General features: G+C 39.5%; 2 protein-coding genes across 11 annotated transcripts in view; one reads left to right on the top strand and one right to left on the bottom strand.

The window, feature by feature from the left end:
• The window catches only part of PANK1 (pantothenate kinase 1), a 110,443-nt gene extending 98,618 nt beyond the window's left edge, over nt 1–11,825 (bottom strand). For 2 of the 5 annotated variants that reach the window (XM_081555759.1, XM_081555722.1), the window contains exons 1-2: nt 11,487–11,825; nt 5,604–5,753 (exon numbers count right to left, since the gene is read on the bottom strand). The gene's annotated coding sequence lies outside the window, so the exon portion shown is untranslated. The remainder of the gene's footprint in view (nt 1–5,603; nt 5,754–11,486) is intronic. The other 3 variants (XM_081555732.1, XM_081555716.1, XM_081555737.1) reach the window with 2 other exon arrangements.
• Nucleotides 11,826–12,017: 192 nt separating this feature from the next.
• KIF20B (kinesin family member 20B) overlaps nt 12,018–20,264 on the top strand; it is an 83,550-nt gene continuing 75,303 nt past the window's right edge. For 4 of the 6 annotated variants that reach the window (XM_081555674.1, XM_081555658.1, XM_081555647.1 and 1 more), the window contains exons 1-2: nt 12,018–12,124; nt 18,012–18,159. In XM_081555674.1, the coding sequence (XP_081411800.1) occupies nt 12,102–12,124; nt 18,012–18,159 (171 nt within the window). In that variant the 5' untranslated portion in view covers nt 12,018–12,101. The remainder of the gene's footprint in view (nt 12,125–18,011; nt 18,160–20,264) is intronic. The other 2 variants (XM_081555666.1, XM_081555636.1) reach the window with 1 other exon arrangement.

Below are 20,264 nucleotides of genomic sequence, written 5' to 3'. Positions count from 1 at the left end.
CTATATCATTGTAATCTTGATAGCTCATAGAAATGCATTGTACAACATGGATTCTGTAACTTCTCAGTGATTTCGATACTGTTCCTTAAAAGAAATATTAACACATCTGAACTGAAAAATAAAATCTGACTTTTTCTGACAGAAAACAAGTCATATTTCAGTGATTAGTTTCCAAATGAGGATTGGCTTTGTTAATTGGGTCATATGGTTTTGTCATTTGTGGTCTGGTTGACCACTAGACAGGGGTACTTTCCATATAGTCAGTGAATGAAAGCTTTAAGTTTTGACATAACTATATTTAAAATATGATAAAAGAAGTTTATAAAAAATACTTTACTATCACAGATAACTGAAATTAGTATCTCCAATTTTGACTGAGTATGTTGGTTTAAATGAAACACTGCTAAGTGAAAGAATAAAAGGTATAATTAACATTTACTTGATAATCTGCGATAATAGCATTTTTGGTACAGAGACTGAGACTCTAATATCTGTCTAATAAAACCTTTTATAAGTCAGATGGTTTCTAATTTACAGCTTTCAATAAACTAAAAAGAGGACCTAATTTAATTATTAGCTGATAAAACTTTTAAGTAATTTTGGTATTTTTGATATCTAATTTGAAAGAAGTTAAAAGAATTGAGTGACACTGCCATAATTTCTATTATTATCTTATTATTGTGAAAAACAACAAGAGAATAGAAGTGGTACTCTGTCCAATTTTTAGAAATAATGTTCTTCCATGAGTACCTGAACTAATGATAAAATAAATGTCCATTAATTAAAAAAAAATTTTTTTGCCATACTGCATGGCATGCAGGATCTTAGTTCCCTGACCAGGAATTGAACCCTTGAACTCTATATTGGAAGCATAGAGTCTTAACCCACTGGACCACCAGGAAAGTTCCCCTACTACCTTCAATAAAATGTACACACCTGCAAACTTCTACTTAGGTATTTGGCAATTATAAAAAATATTTAATATACTTATATTGTTTTAACTACTTATATAACAATAATAATCTTAGAGGGAACTAAAAAAATTAAAATCTGTATCTGTTTTTGTTTGAAACACATGATAAGGTGATCAATGAAAAGTCTTTGGAGCACAAACACTCTGTATTAGGGTAAAAAAACTTGCGTTAGGGTGAAAAACTGGGGGAAATGGAATGAAAAGGAGCTCAGGAAGTAAAAAGAACAATGCTCATTTTCTGAATGCTTAAGAAGAGTTCATGTATTTTTAAAAAATGTGTGCTAGTCTCAGAGTTGCTAACATGAGATCATATTATTCTAATTATTTGTAGCTTGATACTTTTCCTTGCGTATCTATTTTTAAAAAATTAGTTAGGTTCTTATAATTTATGTATTCATATTCTGGCTCTGCCACTGCCTATGATGAGTGCTTAGGCATGTTGCTTAACTTTTCAGGGCCTTGGTTTTTTTCCCTATAAAATGAGAAAGTTGAACCAGATCACTTGCATGTCCCATTATGTCTCTAATATTCCATAACTCTGTGACTAAAGACTCAGAAATATTCCTTTAGATGACTGAAAACAAAAACTACCCAAACAGGTGTTTCTTTTCTCCCCCTTCTTTCTCATTTTCCATTTCCCCTCTCAACATCACTAAGGCCCTGCTGTCATAGAGCAAAGATTGTATGTTTAGAGGGAGTTACTAAAATTGGTCTCATTATGTTCCAATTAATTACAGTGAATTCACTGGCTTCCCTCAACCAAAAATAGTCAAACTACTCATGACATTATTATTTTCCCTAGTAATGAAAATCTGAAATGCATATAATAAAGGTAATATTTTCTGAAATAAAAAGATCACATTGGCATGACCCTTCTTCCTCCTTCTGAGGAAGCCAGAATCTTGAAATAGCTCATCAGAAAGAGAACTCTTTAGAAAAGTTCACCAGAAAGTCTATAATTGCTGCTGAAACATATGTGAGGTCCACTAGCACCGCCTTGTGCTATTTTCAAAACAATGCAAGATATAATGCATACATAGTACTGTTATAGTTTTAAGTATTTTCATTTTGGTAATAGAAAGGTCTGATTTTTCATACTTGCAGTGAGAAAAGATCTTGAAATGACAGTGCTGTGTTTTTCTTTCTTGTTTCACACTTCCATGTAGTTAGATCTATCCATGTTGACTTGGGGACAACGGAGATTTTTAGATCAGGGATTCAGAGAAAGACAGTTAATAACTCAATTGACAGACTTCCAAAAATCAGCAGAGTAGGGGAGGGAGCCCATGTGAGGAGATGGTTGCTGACCACCCATGGGGAGCTATGTGGAAAGGAGGCCAGGGACTGCAGTTCACCCCCACCATTCGAGTGAGCATGCCTCTTTGTGTATTAGGAGAACCACAGGTGCTACTGTCATCACTGTCAGGTCATTGCCGCACCTGCGCTGGGCCTCTTAGCTCATCAAGCTGAAAGACATCTGCTGCTGCTTAGTCGTGCCTGAATCTTTGCAATTCCATGGACTGTAGCCCACCAGGCTCCTTGGTCCATGGGATTTCTCAGGCAAGAATACTGGAGTGGGTTGCCATTTCCTTCTCCATAGGATCTTCTTAACTGGGGGATAGAACCTGGATCTTGGCATACGGATTCTTTACCACTGAGCTACCTGGGAAGCCCAAAGAATGTCTGCCTGTGTCCTAAGACCTTGCTAGGCTCCCAAATGAACTGCTGTGAATTTCAACCTTGTCAACAGGATATATTTGAAAAGATATATATTTAAAAACATGTTTATCTTTTCAAAATTGTGTGAGATCCTTCACCACCAGAGGACACTGAAGATGAAGTAGAAAACAGAAACCCCAGCTTTAGCACTTGGAAGAGTCTGGACTGGGAAATTCATCTGTGGAGTATGTGTGTGTGTGTGTGCATGTGTGCAGTTACATGTATACATTTATACTGAAGAAATATTAGGGTCTTAAGACTAAATGAGATGGCATATAAGAAAGTGCACAGTATTAATTCCCCTATACATCCTATTAATAAAGTTTTATTGAATACCTAATGAGGATTTATTGGGCACCTACTATATGCCAGGCACTGTCCTAGGTACTAGGGATATAGTGGTGAACAAGATGGATGAGGTCTCTGTCTCATAGGTCTGCCCTATGGTGGGGGAAGACATAGTGTAAACAAACAAAGAAGGTAATTTCAGTTATTGTAAGAACATTATGAAGAAAGTAAATGAGGTCAGTTGGATAGAAAGTGACTGGTTGGGGGGGGTGTAAAGGGAGCAACCTCAGGGAGGGTGGGCAAAGGATCACCTCTTTGGGACAGTAACACTAAATAATGACAAGTTAGTCATGGAGAGACATCTGGAGGGAACAGAGGGAAGAGAGAGTGCAGAAGCTCTCAGGCAAGTATCAGTCAACCATGTTTTAGAAAGATGGCCAATGATGCAACCTCTGCAAGCTCAGGAGTGGGGAGCCTCCTTCAGTGAGGAGATGATGGGGTCTTATACCTTGACACACAGTAAGTGAATAGTGTGTCGTTTCTTTGACACATCACATTAGAAAATTCTTATTACGAATTTAAAAAGAGTTTGTAACAAAAAGCTTCCCCAGTCCCCCTCCTGTCCTGCTTCTCAGAAGCAATCCCCCTTACAATCTGCTTTTAGTTCTCTTGACATATTTTTGAATAACACACTCCTAATATTATTTCTTCATGTATTAATTATAGGCACTATCTACTTCCTACAATGACAGATAAGCACTTAGCCAAGAGAGTTATGGTTGTTTTTCTGTCTCTACTGGTTACCTTCACACCTATAAATAATTAACTTCTATGTCCTGTTCCTTCATCTCTTGCCTCCCACATTGGAAGACTGGGATATTACAGACCTAAATCTTTCTGTTGCTTCTCTTCCTCCATTTCCCCCCTGCATGTCTCTGCTGTGCACAACCTCCTATGCACTATAGAATACAGTAATTCTAACTCTTTTTTAGCATGTCATACCTACAGGACCCTTTATATGTAGGTCCTGCCTGCTTTTTTCATCTCCTGTCATTGTCCATGGTAGCTATACTCAAAATCTTATTGAACTAGGTACTTACAGTTTTTGTAATGACTTTTGTGTGTTCATGTCTTTTTTTTCATCGCCTCATATGTTTTCATTGCCTGGAATGTCCTCCTTCTACAATTCACTGGCAAATCCCATTCATTCATTTCAGTTTACATGCCACATTACAAAACCCTCCTTGGTGGATGTCATTTATAAATACAAAAAATATTTATTCAATGGCTGTTTTTTGCAAGGCACTGTTGTAAGTGTCAGGGTTACAGAGGTTCTAGACAGACACTCATGAGCTTGCATACCAGTGACTTACGCAGACTGAATAAAAACAAATACCATGATGAAACATACTATGTGTTAGGCTTTACTAAATAACTAACAAATGCTATTCTAATCCTCACAACTTTAGGGAGACTTTTATATCCTTCCCGGGGTCACTTCCTGTAAGTGACTGAGTTTATATTCAAACTCAAATCTGTCTATCATCAGAGCTGTCACTCTAAATTATTCTCATTCTGCTATTAATCTTTGTACACTTCTATCATAACATTTGTCATACTGTTTTGAAATTGTGCATGGATTTCCCCATACAAACCACAGGATATAAAAAAAAAATTATTCGTGTGACTGTTTTCTCAGTTTTCTCAGGATGGCCACAGAAGTAATACCATTCTAGAGGCACAAGAGAGAAATGATTGCGTTACATACAATGGGTGCTGTAGGGAACTGGGATTATATTCTTGCTTGAAATATCAGATTGAGAAAGACTTGCTTTAGGATGAAGCCTTCTTAAAGACAGAGATACCTGCTGCATAATGGGTACTTGATAAATGTTTGTTGAACCTGTTATTCAAACCTTTACAAAAATACATACTCAGTTTTTTGATTGAAAAACTGTCTACATTAGTCCTGCGTTTGGAGATGGCTTTGCAGCAGGAGCTAGGCCCTCAGTCTTCTTTCAACAGAGTTTCAAGGGTGTTCAGTCCAAACTTTAAGAAGCAGTAGGAAGCAGTGGTTAATTGTGCAGACTCTATAGCCATCTACCCAGATTCCAATTTTCTCATTTACTATTTGTACAATAAGTTATTATTTAACATGTGCCAGGCACTTTTAAAAGTACTTTGCAGACATTACCTGAACTAAACCTAACACCTCCGTGTAGTAGATACCTTTACTATTCCTCAATAGTGCCATGTCTCAGTCTCCTCCTCTACTAAAGGCAGAGTCGGACATGACTTAGCAACTGAACAACAACTAAAGGCAGGATACTGATAACAGCATGCTTCACATGGTATCTAGGATTGAATGAGTATAAAGTGCTTAGAATAGTATCCAGCACAGAGGAACTTAAGTTATTACTACTTGTACAGGCTGTGATCAGAGCAAGACATCAGCTAGATGTAACTTAATTTTTTCATCTTATGCTAACATTCACTTCAAGGGGACTAATGGGAATTATTTGGAATGGGCCTAAATCTTAAGCATCTCCCAATCAAGTTGGCTCTGTGTTTCCAAGGGAAGACTAGTGGCTGGTGCTGAGATGGAAAAAGCAGGAAAAAATACCTCTGAAATCCGTTCAGTTTTCTGCATCTGCTCGGCCATCTCCCAGTTCCACATTATCACCACCTCTTGTTGGGATGGCTGCAATAGCCTCCTAGCTGGTTCAACGGCATTCTCCTTGGCTGCCTCTATACTCTGCTCCAGGAGATTAACCTTTTTAAAACACAAAGGCAAATGGTATTGTATGATACGCACACTTACAACAGTCCTTTGGTTTTTCATTGTTCTTAGAATAAGAATCCAAATCAGTAACTTAGCTGACTAAGCCTTGTAGGATCTGGCCTTGGCCCATCCCTCTCCACCCACCTCAGCCACATCAGCCTTCATTCATTGTTCAGCAAGTATTTGTTTGATCACCACGTATTTACGGAAGCACTGAGGATACAGCAGTGACCAAGAGAAACACAGCTCTTATAGAACTTACCTTTTAGGAGGTGGGAGAACAATGGCAACAAAAACCAGACATATAATAATTAGTATAAAAAAGATAATAATCGCTGGTTGTAATAAGTAGGAAAATGAAATCTAGCCTGCAAATAAAAAAGAGGAGCATTTGAGATAAGACAGACAGAAAGTCTTTTCTAAGCAGGTAATATGATAGACGAGATCTAAAGGAGGAAGAGAAGTGAGTTACACAATAAATGGAGAGGAGAGAATTCAGGTGGAGGGAATCTATGCAAAGGTTCACATAAGCTAGAAGAGGCTGGTGTGTTTGAGGTACCCGGAGGAGAACTCATTGCACAAAGGTAAGAAAGTGGGGAGTGAGACTGGCTGATACCTGATCCTATAGGGCCTAGTAGGTCATCATAAGAATTAGGAATTTGGAGGGCTTCTGGTGGTCCAGTGGTTAAGATTCGGTCTTTCAGTAAAGGGGGTATGGGTTAAGACTCTACCCTCCAATATAGAGGGGGTGTGGGTTCAATCCCTGGTCAGGGAGCTATGATCTCACATGCAGGGCAGTGTGGCCAAAAAAAAAAAAAAAAATTAGGATTTTTTTTTCCCTTTTCATTTTAGAAAAACTCAAAGTTTTAAAAACTATGAACTGTTTGTCACATAACTGTTTTGGTTCTATTTTGTTTGTTCTCTCTTCTTTTGTTCTTCCTAACATTCTATTTTTTCCCCCCAAATCTTCTGAAGGTAAGTAGTTGTAGACACCGCTAACTTTGCTGCTAAATACTGAAGCAAACATCTTTCCAAAATAAAGACATGCTTCTACATGGTCAAAAATTATCACATGCCCCAAAATTAATATTGATTCAGTATAATCTACAATGTAATCCATATTTAAGTTTCCCCAATTGTCCACAAAATGTTTTTCTTCTTTTCGCAGTTACTTTTAAAAAACTCTATAACCAATGAAGATTCATGAATTTCATTTAGCAACAAGCACCTGACTTTTGACGTCTTTCCCTAACACTGACATTTCTAGGTCTGTTGACCTGTAAAATCGTCCTCATGATTAGGTTCAGGTTAAACGTTTCTGGCAGGCTTCCCAGGTGGTGCACTGGCAGGAATCTGCCTGCCAATGCAGGAGATGCAGGTTAGATCCCTGGGTCGGGAAGATCCCTTGGAGTAGGAACTAGCAATCCACTCTAGTATTCTTGCCTGGAAAGTGCCATGGAGAGAGGAGCCCGGTGGGCCCCAGTCCATGGGGTCACAAAGAGTTGGTTTGAGTGACCACACACACACACAATCCATTGTTTTAGCATTCACTGATAAGCTTTATCTATGTTGATTTTTGGGCTTCCCAGGTGGCGCTAGTGGTTAAGGAACCTGCCTGCCAAAGCAGGAGACATAAGAGATGTGGGTTCAATAGCTGGGTCAGGAAGATACCCTGGAGGAGGGCGTGACAACCCACTCCAGGGTTCTTGCCTGGAGAATCCCATGGATAGAGGAGTCTGGCAGGCTACAGTCTACAGAGTCCCAAAGAGTCAGACATGACTGAAGTGACTTAGCAGGGATGTCAATTTTTACACTGGGAGTTGCAAAGTGGGGATATTTTACTATTCTTTTTGCATTAACTGGCATTCTCATTGTAAAGAAGAGCTTTCCATTTTTAGTTCTTTTCTCCCTCATCCACTCTCCTACAAAGAGGACTTAAAACATTAAATGTGTTATTAAACTGTTTTACTATCATTATTCTTTTGATGCACAAATTGTTCCAAACATGGTCAGTGTAAGCCCCTTTAGGCCAGATCCAGTGTCCTTTGTTAAATGACTTCATTCATCTCTGAATAATTCTTTGCTTTTTCTGACAAGAATGTTCTAGGCTCACTTTATAATTTCCTTGCCCCAGACCTGGAATCAGCCTTCTCTCCAAGAGGCACTGGTTTCTTTTAGTGATAAATGGTATTTAGAAACCATCTGGGTGGCTTGGTCCTGGGGTGTTCATTGTTACTGGGATGCCAGGGCTTCTAGGCCTCCAGGCCCTCTCAGTGGACCCAATTATGATAAAAAAGATAAAAAAAACAAACAACCCACGTCATTCTACTACCAATTCAAATCTAACATCATGGGATTCTTCTTTACTTTCTATCATACCATATTTATTTCCCTTCTCCCACAGTGAGAACCCTGGAACCAAACATGAATATATTTACTGATTTGCTTTTTCCTATAACATACGCATAATAGTTTCAAAATTATACCAATACCCATTTCAACATCAGGCCTACTAAACCAAGTCATTAATTTTTCTGCATTTCTTTTTGCTCCTCATCATATCCCACAACTCCTAACTCCTGCACATAGAATACTGTGCCCAAGTTAATTGAACAAGCTTTTTATCTCTATGTAGCTATGCTGACAATTTGATATACAGGTACATTCATCTCTTTCTTTGCATTAAATTTTAGGGCTTGCTTTTATTTTTAGGTTTAATTTTTTGAAAAGGCAAAACTGTTTTGTTTTTTTTTAAAGTTACAGAAGTCACATTCCCATCCCCTATAGATAACCATCTACAACTAACTTTCTGTTTTATAGTTTTTGTATTTCTACCTTCAATAGTATACCAAAAATGTGTGTGGAATATATATGTATGTAAACTCTCATTTCTTCTTCTTGCTTACATAATAGTACAGTTTTTATATACTTTTGCATCTTTTTTCTTCACTGAACAATATAAATATCAATTTATTCTAAAACGTCATTGAAGTGCTTTAAGCCAGAGGCTGACATGATCATTCTGGCTTGAAGCTGGTTTTGCTGCCCTATAAAGAATGGAGAACAGGATGTGAAGCAGGTGACCAGTTGGGAGGCTGTAGGGGTCTGGGCAATGAAAAGGGAAGGGAGCATCTATTACACTTCTAAAAAAAAGTACACAGATACATTTGTTTATGAACTGGATGAGAGTGGTGAGGGAAAAGGAGAACTCAGAGATGATTCTTCCTCATGAATAACTAGGTAGATGTGTGGTGGTGTCATTTACTGGGGCACAGATTAGGGAGGAGAGACTTCACGTTTTGCAATGAAAAATCAAGGTCCCATATTGAATATGCCAAGTCAGAGATATCTGTTACACAGCCAAGTGGAGATGCTAAGTGGATAATGACATATCTACACAGTTGAAGCTCGGAGGAGAGGTCTGGGGAGGATAAGGAATTTAGAAGTTGTCAGTATAAAGATATTTAAATCCATAGGAGTTGATGAGGTTGCCAGGAGGAAGACTGTAGAAGAGAGAAAAATGGGGTGGGGGTAGGGCAGAGCTCAGGACTAAGCTCTGAGGATTGCCATAATTTAGAGTTTAGGCAGAAGAGACAGAAAAGGAGACTAAGCTGGATGACTAGACAGATTAACAGTAAACAAGGAGAGGGTGACCTTTTGCTGGCCCAGAAGCCAAATGAAGAATGTTTCAAGGCTGAAACATTTAACTGTGTGGATGAAACAAATTGTGAGGAATGCTTCTGGAAGCTAGAATAAAATAAGGCAGAAAATCCACTGGTTCTTGTATTTATCCTGCCCCTATACCTGGGTGCTTACTCCTCTCTTTTTTTTTAAACTTATTTAACACTTAATAACCCTTGGAGATCCAGATCAAACACTACTTGCTCAGGTTCCAGTGACACTGTCTTACAGCTCTAAACATTTTCTTCAAACCACTCAGTACAGTTGTAATTTCTCAATTATTTGCCTTTTTATTTGTATTTGCAATTTTTTGTCAATTATTGGAATATAGCAGTGACAGATTTTTATTTTCTTGGGCTCCAAAATCACTGCAGACGGTGACTGCAGCCACAAAATTAAAAGATACTTGCTCCTTAGAAGAAAAGCTATGACAAATCTAGACAGCACATTAAGAAGCAGGGACATCATTTTGTTGACAAAGGTCCGTATAAAGCTATGGTTTTTCCAGCAGTCATGGACAGATGTGAGAGTTGGACCACAAAGAAGGCTGAGCATCGAAGAACTGATCCTTTCCAACTGTGATGCTGGAGAAGACTCTTGAGAGCCCCTTGGACAGCAAGGAGATCCAACCAGTCAATCCTAAAGGAAATCAACCGTGAATTTTCATTGGAAGGACTGATGCTGAAGCTGAAGCTCCAATACTTTGGCCACCTGATGTGAAGAGCCAACTCATGGGAAAAGACCCTAACGCTGGGAAAGACTGAGGGCAAGAGAAGGTAGCAATAGAGGATGAGATGGTTGGATGGCATCACCGACTCAGTGGACATGAGTCTGAGCAAACTCCTGGAGATAGAGATGGACAGGGAAGTCTGGCATGCTGTCGTTCATTGGGTTGCAAACAGTCAGACATGACTGAACAACAACAAAGCTCCTTGAGGGTTAGGGTCTGTTCTGGTAGCTCTCCTCCACTGTCTCAATACCTCTTAGTCTAGTATTTGGCACTTAGCAGGTTTTCAATAAATATTTGTTGAACAATAAATAAATGTAGCACCTGGAGGGCCCAAGAGCTGGAATCAGTAACAGCTAGTAAAAAGCAATACAGGCATTATGAGGTGCAGCCTAGAAGGGTATATTTTTGGGTAGACTTGCCTGAAGGGGTAATGAAGAGTTTGACACAGAAGCCCCTAAAGACTTAAGTTCCAGCCCAAACAGTAAATTACAGTTTTATTTTATCATCTCTCCTTTCTTCCCTTTCACATCTACTTTCTCTGTTCATTTTTACTCCTGGCCTTGTATCCCTTCTTTACTCCAAACTGGCTCACCACAAATATGATTTTGTGGGGAAAGAAAGCAAACTGAATGAGACAGTGGGAAGTTAGAAAGGGAAGGGGGGTAGGTTATGAGAAACATAAATATAGAATAAGAAAAAGAAAGACAGTAAGCTCAACAAAACAGTTACTATGCTACAAATGCTACTAACCAAGTAAAACAGTGGAAAATAAAATCACATGTGAGAGGGCAGGCCTTGAAGTCATCCAGCTGAGTTTAAATTCCCAGTTCCACCATTAATAGCTGTATGCCTTTGAGCAAATTATATAATCTTGAACTCAGTTTCCTCAAAATCATAAAAAGGGCATAGTAACAGCACCTACCTCATAGGTCTATAAAAAGTGCATATTAACAGTACCAACCTCATAGGGTTGTTCTCAGGATCAGTACCATAACCAGTTTTAAAGTGCTTAGGACCACGGCTGGCACAAGGTAATGCTCAGTTAACGTTAGCAGTTACTTTTCTTTAAAATGAAGCACAGCACGTAGAGATGGCCCAAGTAGTAAATACTTGTCATATGACTGTAATAACACTGCATCAAAAGACAAGGATCACTTTAAAATAATCAGAGAAGATGTACTGGCACTTACATTTTGAGAACTGCAAAGATCTTGCCTGTGCATGGAAGATAGGTAGCTGCTTTATATTTTCAGAATGGAAAACCCACAAAAAGAGAAGAATACTTTTGAAAATCTTTTCTGAGAAAAATGTACCTTGTCTATGAGGGCGCCTATGGACAACAGGTAGGATCATGAAGCGAAGGAAGTGAAGTGACCTCCTGGGTGCGGGCAGCGCTCATTCTAAGTTACTCTTTCGAGGCAGAGCCTGTCCCGGCCCGCAGTGAAAAGGCCTGCCATTTCTCACCTGGTCCCTAGGGGAGGCGCGGAGCTAAGTGGAGTGGCAGCGGCCTCACTTCGGGGCCTCCGCTACGTCTTTATTGTCTCCAGATCGGAATCCGAGATCCGCAACGCTGCCAAGAGAGGGTGGTACCCACCTCAGCCAGGAAGCAGCACCCTACCCAACTTGGCACGCGGATACCCGCGGGGAGCTCCGCCCACTAGCCGCTCTCCAGTCTGCTTCCGATCATTGGTCGCTCGGCATACCGAGACCCGCCCCCAAATTCGAAAGCTTCTCCCGCGGGCGGAAGAGAAGTCCACAGAGAGAAACCGCGGCTCTCGGACGCGTCTTTCCGGAAGCTCCGCCTACTCCCAGCGTTCAATGCGGGACCCTGGCCGCCATTGTTTGAATTTGAAAAGGGTAATAACTCGGTGCTGGTCGCGGTTCAGGCTGGCAGGGTGACGTTTGCAGGTGAGGGTGCGAGGAAGGAAATGGGGGACTGCGTACATACCAGGTGAGGTGAAGAAAGGTCTCAGACGGTGTGCGTACCTTCCGACGGGGCTCGGGACGCCCCTCAGGTTACTGTCGATACCTTGGGCTCCGGGTGCACTGTGGAGGGCTGAACCATTTTACTAGCGTTAGGATTTAAATCTGGTCGCCGCCGGTTCAGTCCATGGGTCGCAAAGAGTCGGACACAACCGAGCGACTGAACAACAACAACAACCGCCGCTTAATAGCTCTGAGGCAAGGCAATGACTTCAGTCTCTGGGCCTCAGTTTCTTCGTCTGTTAAAAGGGGTTAATTATAGGACCTACCTCTTCCGGCTCTTACGAAGATAAGGATAATGTGTAAAACTGTTAGAAACAGTGCCATTGGTATAGTAAGCACTATGTATTTGCAATCCTTAGTATTTTTATTATTGCTGCTTTGAGGATCAGGCCTCCTTTGCCAAATCTGGTGTCCTGTATCCCCAAGGTGAGCAGTTTGCTCGGCAAGTGGCTTTGGTCTGTTTTAGGGCAGTCGGGGGCTCGATGTCTGCAGTTATTTCCAGACTGCTACTGCCGGTGCCGGGGCGCTCCCTTCTTGGTCTTTGCAGTGCGGAGCGAAAGGAGGTGTGTGTGGCGAGTGCGATGACTGCCTTCATCTCCACCCACCCACCCCCCGTTTGGAAGGTTTCCCCCATCTCATTATACTTTTTGGTTCAGTGATTCCTGCGTAGTGCCGCTCTCTAATATTCCTTACTGAAGGGCTAATTGACAGAAGTTCAAACCTTATGAGTTAGCTTGTTTTTAATCCCCAAGCTGATCAAATTCAGATTTGAATCCGTTCTTAAAACAAGGTAACATTACCCCGAAACAGCCATAACTGTGTAGATTTTATTAAATGCCCAAGACTTGAGACTTCAGGTTGCAAAATAATGTAAAAGACTCATAAGTTAATTGTGAAGACTTTTCTGGACTGTATGTTGTGGATGACATTCAGCAACCTCAGTAGCAATCAGTCTTCAACCATGAAATCTCATTGGAGACAAGATAAAGGATACCATTTCTCAGACGTGGGAACAGCCTTCCGCAATGAGGTCTTGAACCTTGCTGTTGGCTAGAGATAATATAGTACCAAAAAAAATTTTTTTGTGTGCATAGAGGATTTTATTTACTATTATTTAACCCACTATACAGGGAGTCTTTATCACTGCCTGAATCTCTGAATTTGTTGTAGGGGTACAGAGTAGTATACGACAAGGTCCATGCCCTCATTTCTACTCTAGTTAGGGAGGCCACACATCCATAAAAGTTAACTAAACGTACAGGAAGTGACGATATATCTCTCAATTTTATGGTTGTTAAGGGACAGTTTATTCATTGAAAACAACATAGAAGCAAGCACAAACAACTGGAACCTTTTTTTTTTTAAGGAGGTACAATATTCTTTTTAACTTAGTAATTTCTTAAAAGATGTGTCAACATTTTGTTAAGCCAAAAATTAATTGAAGACAAAGAATGAAGGTTACTTTCCAGTTTCCTGGGCATTTCCATGAAATTTGCGTTATGAAATGTCAAGCCGTTATGTTCATGTTTTTGTAAATTTCTTCTGTGTTCTAGATCAGTGGTTTTTATTCTGTCAGATACTTTTTCTAATTTTCACCCATAAATTCAATATTTGAAATATTCTATCAAACTACATTTAAATACTTTTCTCATTTTGATTACATCATTGATGATACAATGAAAGCAAAAAGAAATAAAGATTAAACGTGCTTAATTGTATGGTTGGTTGATCTTGTAGTTTGCTGGGTTTTTTTGAAGGTAAATGTACAGTTTCTTTAAGTCTTTAAAGTTTAGGAAAAAAAGAGAAACAGCCTTGTTGTATTGAGTTTGCGGGTTTCCAAGCTGATGAAGGAAAAAGATACCACCACAAGGTGGCAGTAACACACAAGGATCTTTACCAGGTTAGCACTTGGACAGGACTGCATGCTTGGAAAACTGCCCAAAACGTGAGACTTCTCAGAGACTAGAGTGAAGGGCTATCACCTAGATGGGGAGGGTAAGGAATTGGGGAGAAGTGGGAATGATAGCAGAGGCAGCTTAGTATAAGTGTCCTTGCTCAGCAGCACAGTAGGGAGTCTGCATGTCTGAGAACTTCAAAGGGCAGCAGTGGCTTGGGGTCTTTATAGTCTTGGATTTTGTCTGCGGCTAGTTGATGGTTGAGTGCAGTTTCACGGAATGTGCAAACCAGATGGGCTCTAAATGGCTAAAACTAAGATTATTTTCAGTTCAGTTCAGTTGCTCAGTTGTGTCCGACTCTGCGACCCCATGAATTGCAGCATGCCAGGCCTCTCTGTCCATCACCAACTCCCAGAGTCGCTATGTATAAAGCAAACAGATGTATAAAAAGTTGAGTCTGACACCTCAGTGGGTTTTTGAACTAATGTTGCCAGCCTGCTATGAAGAAGTAACTATGTAGGGCCAGTATACAGGGACCATCTTTGGCTCATTTACTTAATGCCTGTGGATGCCAATTACAAGTACCTTCTTGAGCCAGGAACCCTATTGGCAGTAACTGTTCTGAATGTATCATAATATTCAAAGAATATGGTGCTCTCTCCATTTCTCCCTGATACTGTGCACCTAGTGGATTCTCAGTATATATTTGAATGTTAATATTTTATCAGTGAAGCTTACCTCTACATTTGTCTTTAAATTTAGTGACTTGATGCATAATTTAGTTGTAGTAGTTTCAGTTCAGTTCAGTCCCTCAGTTGTGTCCAACTCTTTGCAACCCCATGGACTGCAACACACCAGGCCTCCCTGTCCATCGCCAGCTCCCGAAGTTTACTCAAACTCATGTCCATCGAGTCAATGATGCCATCCAACCATCTCATCCTCTGTCGTCGTCCCCTTCTCCTGCCTTCAATCTTTCCCAGCATCAGGGTCTTTTCAAATGAGCCAGTTCTTCCCATCAGGTGGCCAAAGTATTAGAGCTTCAGCATCAGTCCTTCCAATGAATATTCAGGACTGATTTCCTTTAGGATGTACAGGATGGATCTCCTTGCAGTCCAAGGGACTCTCAAGAGTCTTCTCCAACACCACGGTTCAAAAGCATCAATTCTTTGGTGCTCAGCCTTCTTTATAGTCCAACTCTCACATCCATACATGACTACTAGAAAAACCATAGCTTTGACTAGACAGACCTTTGTCAGCAAAGTAATGTCTATGCTTTTTAATATGCTGTCTAGGTTGTTCATAACTTTACTTCCAAGGAGCAAGCATCTTTTAATTTCATGGCTGCAATCACCATCTGCAGTGATTTTGGAGCCCAAAAAAATAAAGTCAGCCAGTGTTTCCATTGTTTCCCCATCTATTTGCCACGAAGTGATGGGACCAGATGCCATGATCTTAGTTTTTGAATGTTGAGTGTTAAGCCAGCTTTTTCACTCTCCTCTTTCACTTTCATCAAGAGGCTCTTTAGTTCTTCTTCGCTCTCTGCCATAAGAATGGTATCATCTGCATATCTGAGGTTATTGATATTTCTCCCGGCAATCTTGATTCCAGCTTGTGCTTCATCTAAGCCCAGCATTTCTCATGATGTACTCTGCATTTAAGTTAAATAAGCAGGGTGACACAGCCTTGACGTACTCCTTTCCCAATTTGGAACCAGTCTGTTCCATGTCCAGTTCTAACTGTTGCTTCCTGACCTGCATACAGATTTCACAAGAGGCAGGTCAGGTGGTCTGGTATTCCCATCTTTTTAAGAATTTTCCCTAGTTTGTTGTGTACACAGTCGAAGGCTTTGGCATAATCAATAAAGCAGAAATAGATGTTTTTCTGGAACTCTCTTGCTTTTTTGATGATCCAACAGATGTTGGCAATTTGATCTCTGGTTCCCCTGCCTTTTCTAAATCGAGCTTGAACATCTGGAAGTTCACGGTTCATGTACTGTTGAAGCCTGGCTTGGAGAATTTTGAGCATTACTTTACTAGCATGTGAGATTAGTGCAATTGTGCGGTAGTTGGAGCATTCTTTGGTATTGCTTTTCTTTGGAATTGGAATGAAAACTGACCTTTTCCAGTCCTGTAGCCACTGCTGAGTTTTCCAAATTTGCTGGCATATTGAGTGTAGCACTTGCACAGCATCATCTTTTAGGATTTGAAATAGCTCAACTGGAATTCCATCACCTCCACTAGCTTTGTTCATAGTGATGCTTCCAAAGGCCCACTTGACTGCACATTCCAGGATGTCTGGCTCTAGGTGAGTGATCATACCATCGTGATTATCTGGGTCGTGAAGATCGTTTTTGTATAGCTCTTCTATGTATTCTTGCCACCTCTTCTTAATATATTCTGCTTCTGGTAGGTCCATACCATTTCTGTCCTTTATTGAGCCCATCTTTGCATGAAATTTTCCCTTGGTCTTTCTGATTTTTTTGAAGAGATCTCTAGTCTTTCCATTCTATGTTCCTCTGTTTCTTTGCATTGATTGCTAAGGAAGGCTTTCTTATCTCTCCTTGTTGTTCTTTGGAACTCTGCATTCAATTGGGTATATCTTTCCTTTTCTCCTTTGCCTTTCCCTTCTCTTCTTTTCTCAGCTATTTGTAAGGCCTTTCCAGACAACCATTTTGGCCTTTTGCATTTCTTTTTCTTGGGATTGGTCTTGATCCCTGTCTCCTGTACAATGTCACGAACCTCCGTCCATAGTTCTTCAGGCACTTTTGTCTATCAGATCTAATCCCTTGAATCTATTTCTCACTTCCACTGTATAATCATAAGGGATTTGATTTAGGTCATACCTGAATGGTCTAGTGGTTTTCCCTACTTTCTTCAATTTAAGTCTGAATCTGACAATAAGGAGTTCATGGTCTGTGTCACAGTCAGCTCCCGGTCTTGTTTGCTCTGACTGTATAGAGCTTCTCCATCTTTGCCTGCAAAGAATATAATCCATCTGATTTCAGTATTGACCGTCTGGTGATGTCCATGTGTAGAGTCTTGTGTTGTTGGAAGTGGGTGTTTGCTATGACCAGTGCGTTCTCTTGGCAAAACTACTTATTTCTACTTCATTCTGTACTCCGAGGCCAAATTTGCCTGTTACTCCAGGTATTTCTTGACTTCCTCCTTTTGCATTCTAGTCCCCTATGATGAAAAGGACATCTTTTTTGGGTGTTAGTTCTAGGAAACAGGACATCTTTTTTGGGTGTAGTAGTTTACTGGTAAATTATTCCATATTCACCTGTGACATATCAGGTACTATTTTAAATACGTTCACATCAGTTTGTTTTTTTTTAGTCATGCCACATGGCTTGCAGAATCTCATTTCCCCAGCCAGGAAATGAACCCTGGCCCTGACAGTGAAAATGCTGAGTCCTAACCACTGAACCACCAGGGAATGCCCAGTACTTACTTCACTTTTTACTTGCATTATTTGGAAGAATTCAGTTGAAACTAATTGTCCAGATAACTGAATTTAACTCCTTAATGCTAAAACATTACAAAGTTTGTAATATTCTTCAGAAGACACTAAAACAACTAAGCACAAGGTTATATTTATTCCACCTTATTATTTGACTTCTGAGAGCATTTCAGACAGAGACTGAATGTTTTATACTGTCTTACTTTGTGGATTATCTTCACTCATGAAATCTCTGGCTGAATCTACCTATAGGTTGGATCACATGAACAGTAGTGGTAGGCAGTGTCCAATATTAGTTGATTTAGAATCTGTAAAGAATGTGTTCTTTTGTCTTTTCCATGGTTCATCATGTAATAGATGAAATAGTAATATCTTTCTTTTGGAAACCTAGTTATGTGGCAAGAAGTAGCGGGCTGGACTCATAGACTTTTTAAACTATGGATGGTTTATATGCTGATTTATTGTGATTTTCTAAAGATGTTACTGTTATTCTTGCAGAATGGAATCTAATTTAAATCAAGATGGGATGTCTAGACCATCTTATGTTTTCAGTGCTGACCCACTTGCAAGACCTTCAGAAATAAATTTTGATGGCGTTAAGCTTGACCTCTCTCATGAATTTTCCTTAGTTGCTTCAAGCACTGAGGTAAGTACAAGAAAAACATTATGTTGATTATCGTGATTCAGTGGAAATGGACATGTGCACACATGCACACATACACTTGTCGACAAGTACGACTAAAAACAAGCTTTCCAAACTTTGTAGGTTGAAGACAAACTTTTATCTCAGTAATTTTCTCATGGTGCCCTAAATGCATAACAGTTCCTTTCCAAATAGTAGGTGCAGACAACTTAATAACTATTTATGCCTGACCTAGCAGCCATTTGAGAAAAAATTAAATGAAAAAAGAATTTTAACATCCTTCTTCACTAACCAGGGATTACTTACTAATGGGTTATGTGTGCGTTTTGGGTGCTGCACAACTTCTCAAACTTTGGAATCAGAATAGACACTGCCACCTTCATTTCCTTTTCTTCATTGTTTTGGGGTTGTACTTGCTTTTCATCACAACAACCACTGAGAAATTCAGCTTCACTAAGATATGACATTATCAAAAGAAGTAGTGTGATCCAGTGCTGAAACCAAATTACTTCGTGGTTTTCAACATGTGTCAAGTATTGCTATGTTTCTCTCCAAAATGTCAAATATTCCACTATGCCCCTGGGAACTGCAGGCTTTAGTTTAAAAAATAATGCAGATTAAAAAATAATTAACTTAGTAGTGTTTAAGAAATAAACATTACTAAGTTTCTGCCACCCAACCTGTTACTATGCTTGCTGTGTTTATAGACTTTTTCTTGCAAATTTACTTTCAATTTATTTATATTCTCTTTATTACAGATTACATTGTTAACTTTGATGCCTTAGAGATGTACTAACCCATTTTATAAAGACAGATGGAGTGGATATATGCATAGATATAACAGATTGACTTTGCTGTATAGTAGAAACTAACAACATTGTAAATCAACTATATTCTAATAATAAAAAAAAAGACTGAACTCTAATTAATGGAAACTGTGTACTTTGGTGATAATGGCATGTAACAAAGTTACCACCCTGGTGTGGGGTGATAGTGGGGGAAACTGTGCTTGTGTGGGAACAGAAAGTATATGAGAACTTTGTACTTCCTCATGTACTTTCTCTGTCCTCAGTTTTGCTGTGAATTTAAAGCTACTCAAAGAGTGACTTTGTTTTGTGTGTGTGTGTGTTTTGTGAGTAAGTGATCTAGAAACTGACACTAGCAAAAAGGCAGACTAGAATGCTCCACGCCCTCATTTCCCCTATGAAACATTAAAACAACAACAGTAACTAGAGACTGAATAAAATACCTTTATGAGAGCTCTGAAAAGCAAAAATGCACAGCAACCATGTGAGTAGGCTCTTTTATTTTAGCTCATTTAATCATAAAAGAAGAGGAAGGGATGGCCTGTTTTTGTACTGCTCACAAGCTGTCACTGGTTTTTGCAGTTCTAGATGGTTGAAGAAGAAAAATCCTATTTCGTGACACGAAAATTATATGAAATTCAAACATTGATTGGTTTACTTACTTTCTAGATCTTCTAGGTCTGCTTTTGTATCACAGTGGCATTTGCTTGCTGATGGACACTGTGTTTATAGTGTCTGGCTGTTACAAACAAAGCTTCTATGAAATTTTGTATACAAATCTTCGTATGGATATGTTTCCCTTTTTTTTCCCCCCTTGATGAATACCTAGGGTTGGAAATGACTGGATCATTTTTAAGAAACTACCAAACTTTTCCAAAGTGATAATAGCATTTTATATTCCCAGTAACGGTGTGTGAGAGTTAAGTTCTTCCACATCCTCACCAACCCTTGGTGTGGTCAATCTGTTTGTTTTTAAATAGACTTCATTTTTTAGAGGAGTTTTATATTCACAGCTAAAATGAACAGAAGATACAATGATTTCCCATATTCTCTCTGCCCCCACATAGCTTCCCTCATTATTAACATCTCCCACCACAGAGATACATTTGTTACAATTCATGGATGTACTTTGACACATAATCACTCAAATTCCTTACAATGTAGTTACATTATGGTTTACTCCTGGTGTTGTACATTCTATTGAACAAATGTGTAATAACATGTATCCATCATTATGGTATATAGTGTATTTTCACTACCCTGAAATTCATCTACATTTCACCTGTTCGACTGTTTCCCAAC

The sequence above is a fragment of the Giraffa tippelskirchi genome, chromosome 2 (genome assembly GCF_054371585.1).
Source record: "Giraffa tippelskirchi isolate mGirTip1 chromosome 2, T2T-mGirTip1v1.2.pri, whole genome shotgun sequence".
NCBI classification, from domain to species: domain Eukaryota; kingdom Metazoa; phylum Chordata; class Mammalia; order Artiodactyla; family Giraffidae; genus Giraffa; species Giraffa tippelskirchi.
This window is presented reverse-complemented; position numbering and strand designations above follow the sequence as displayed.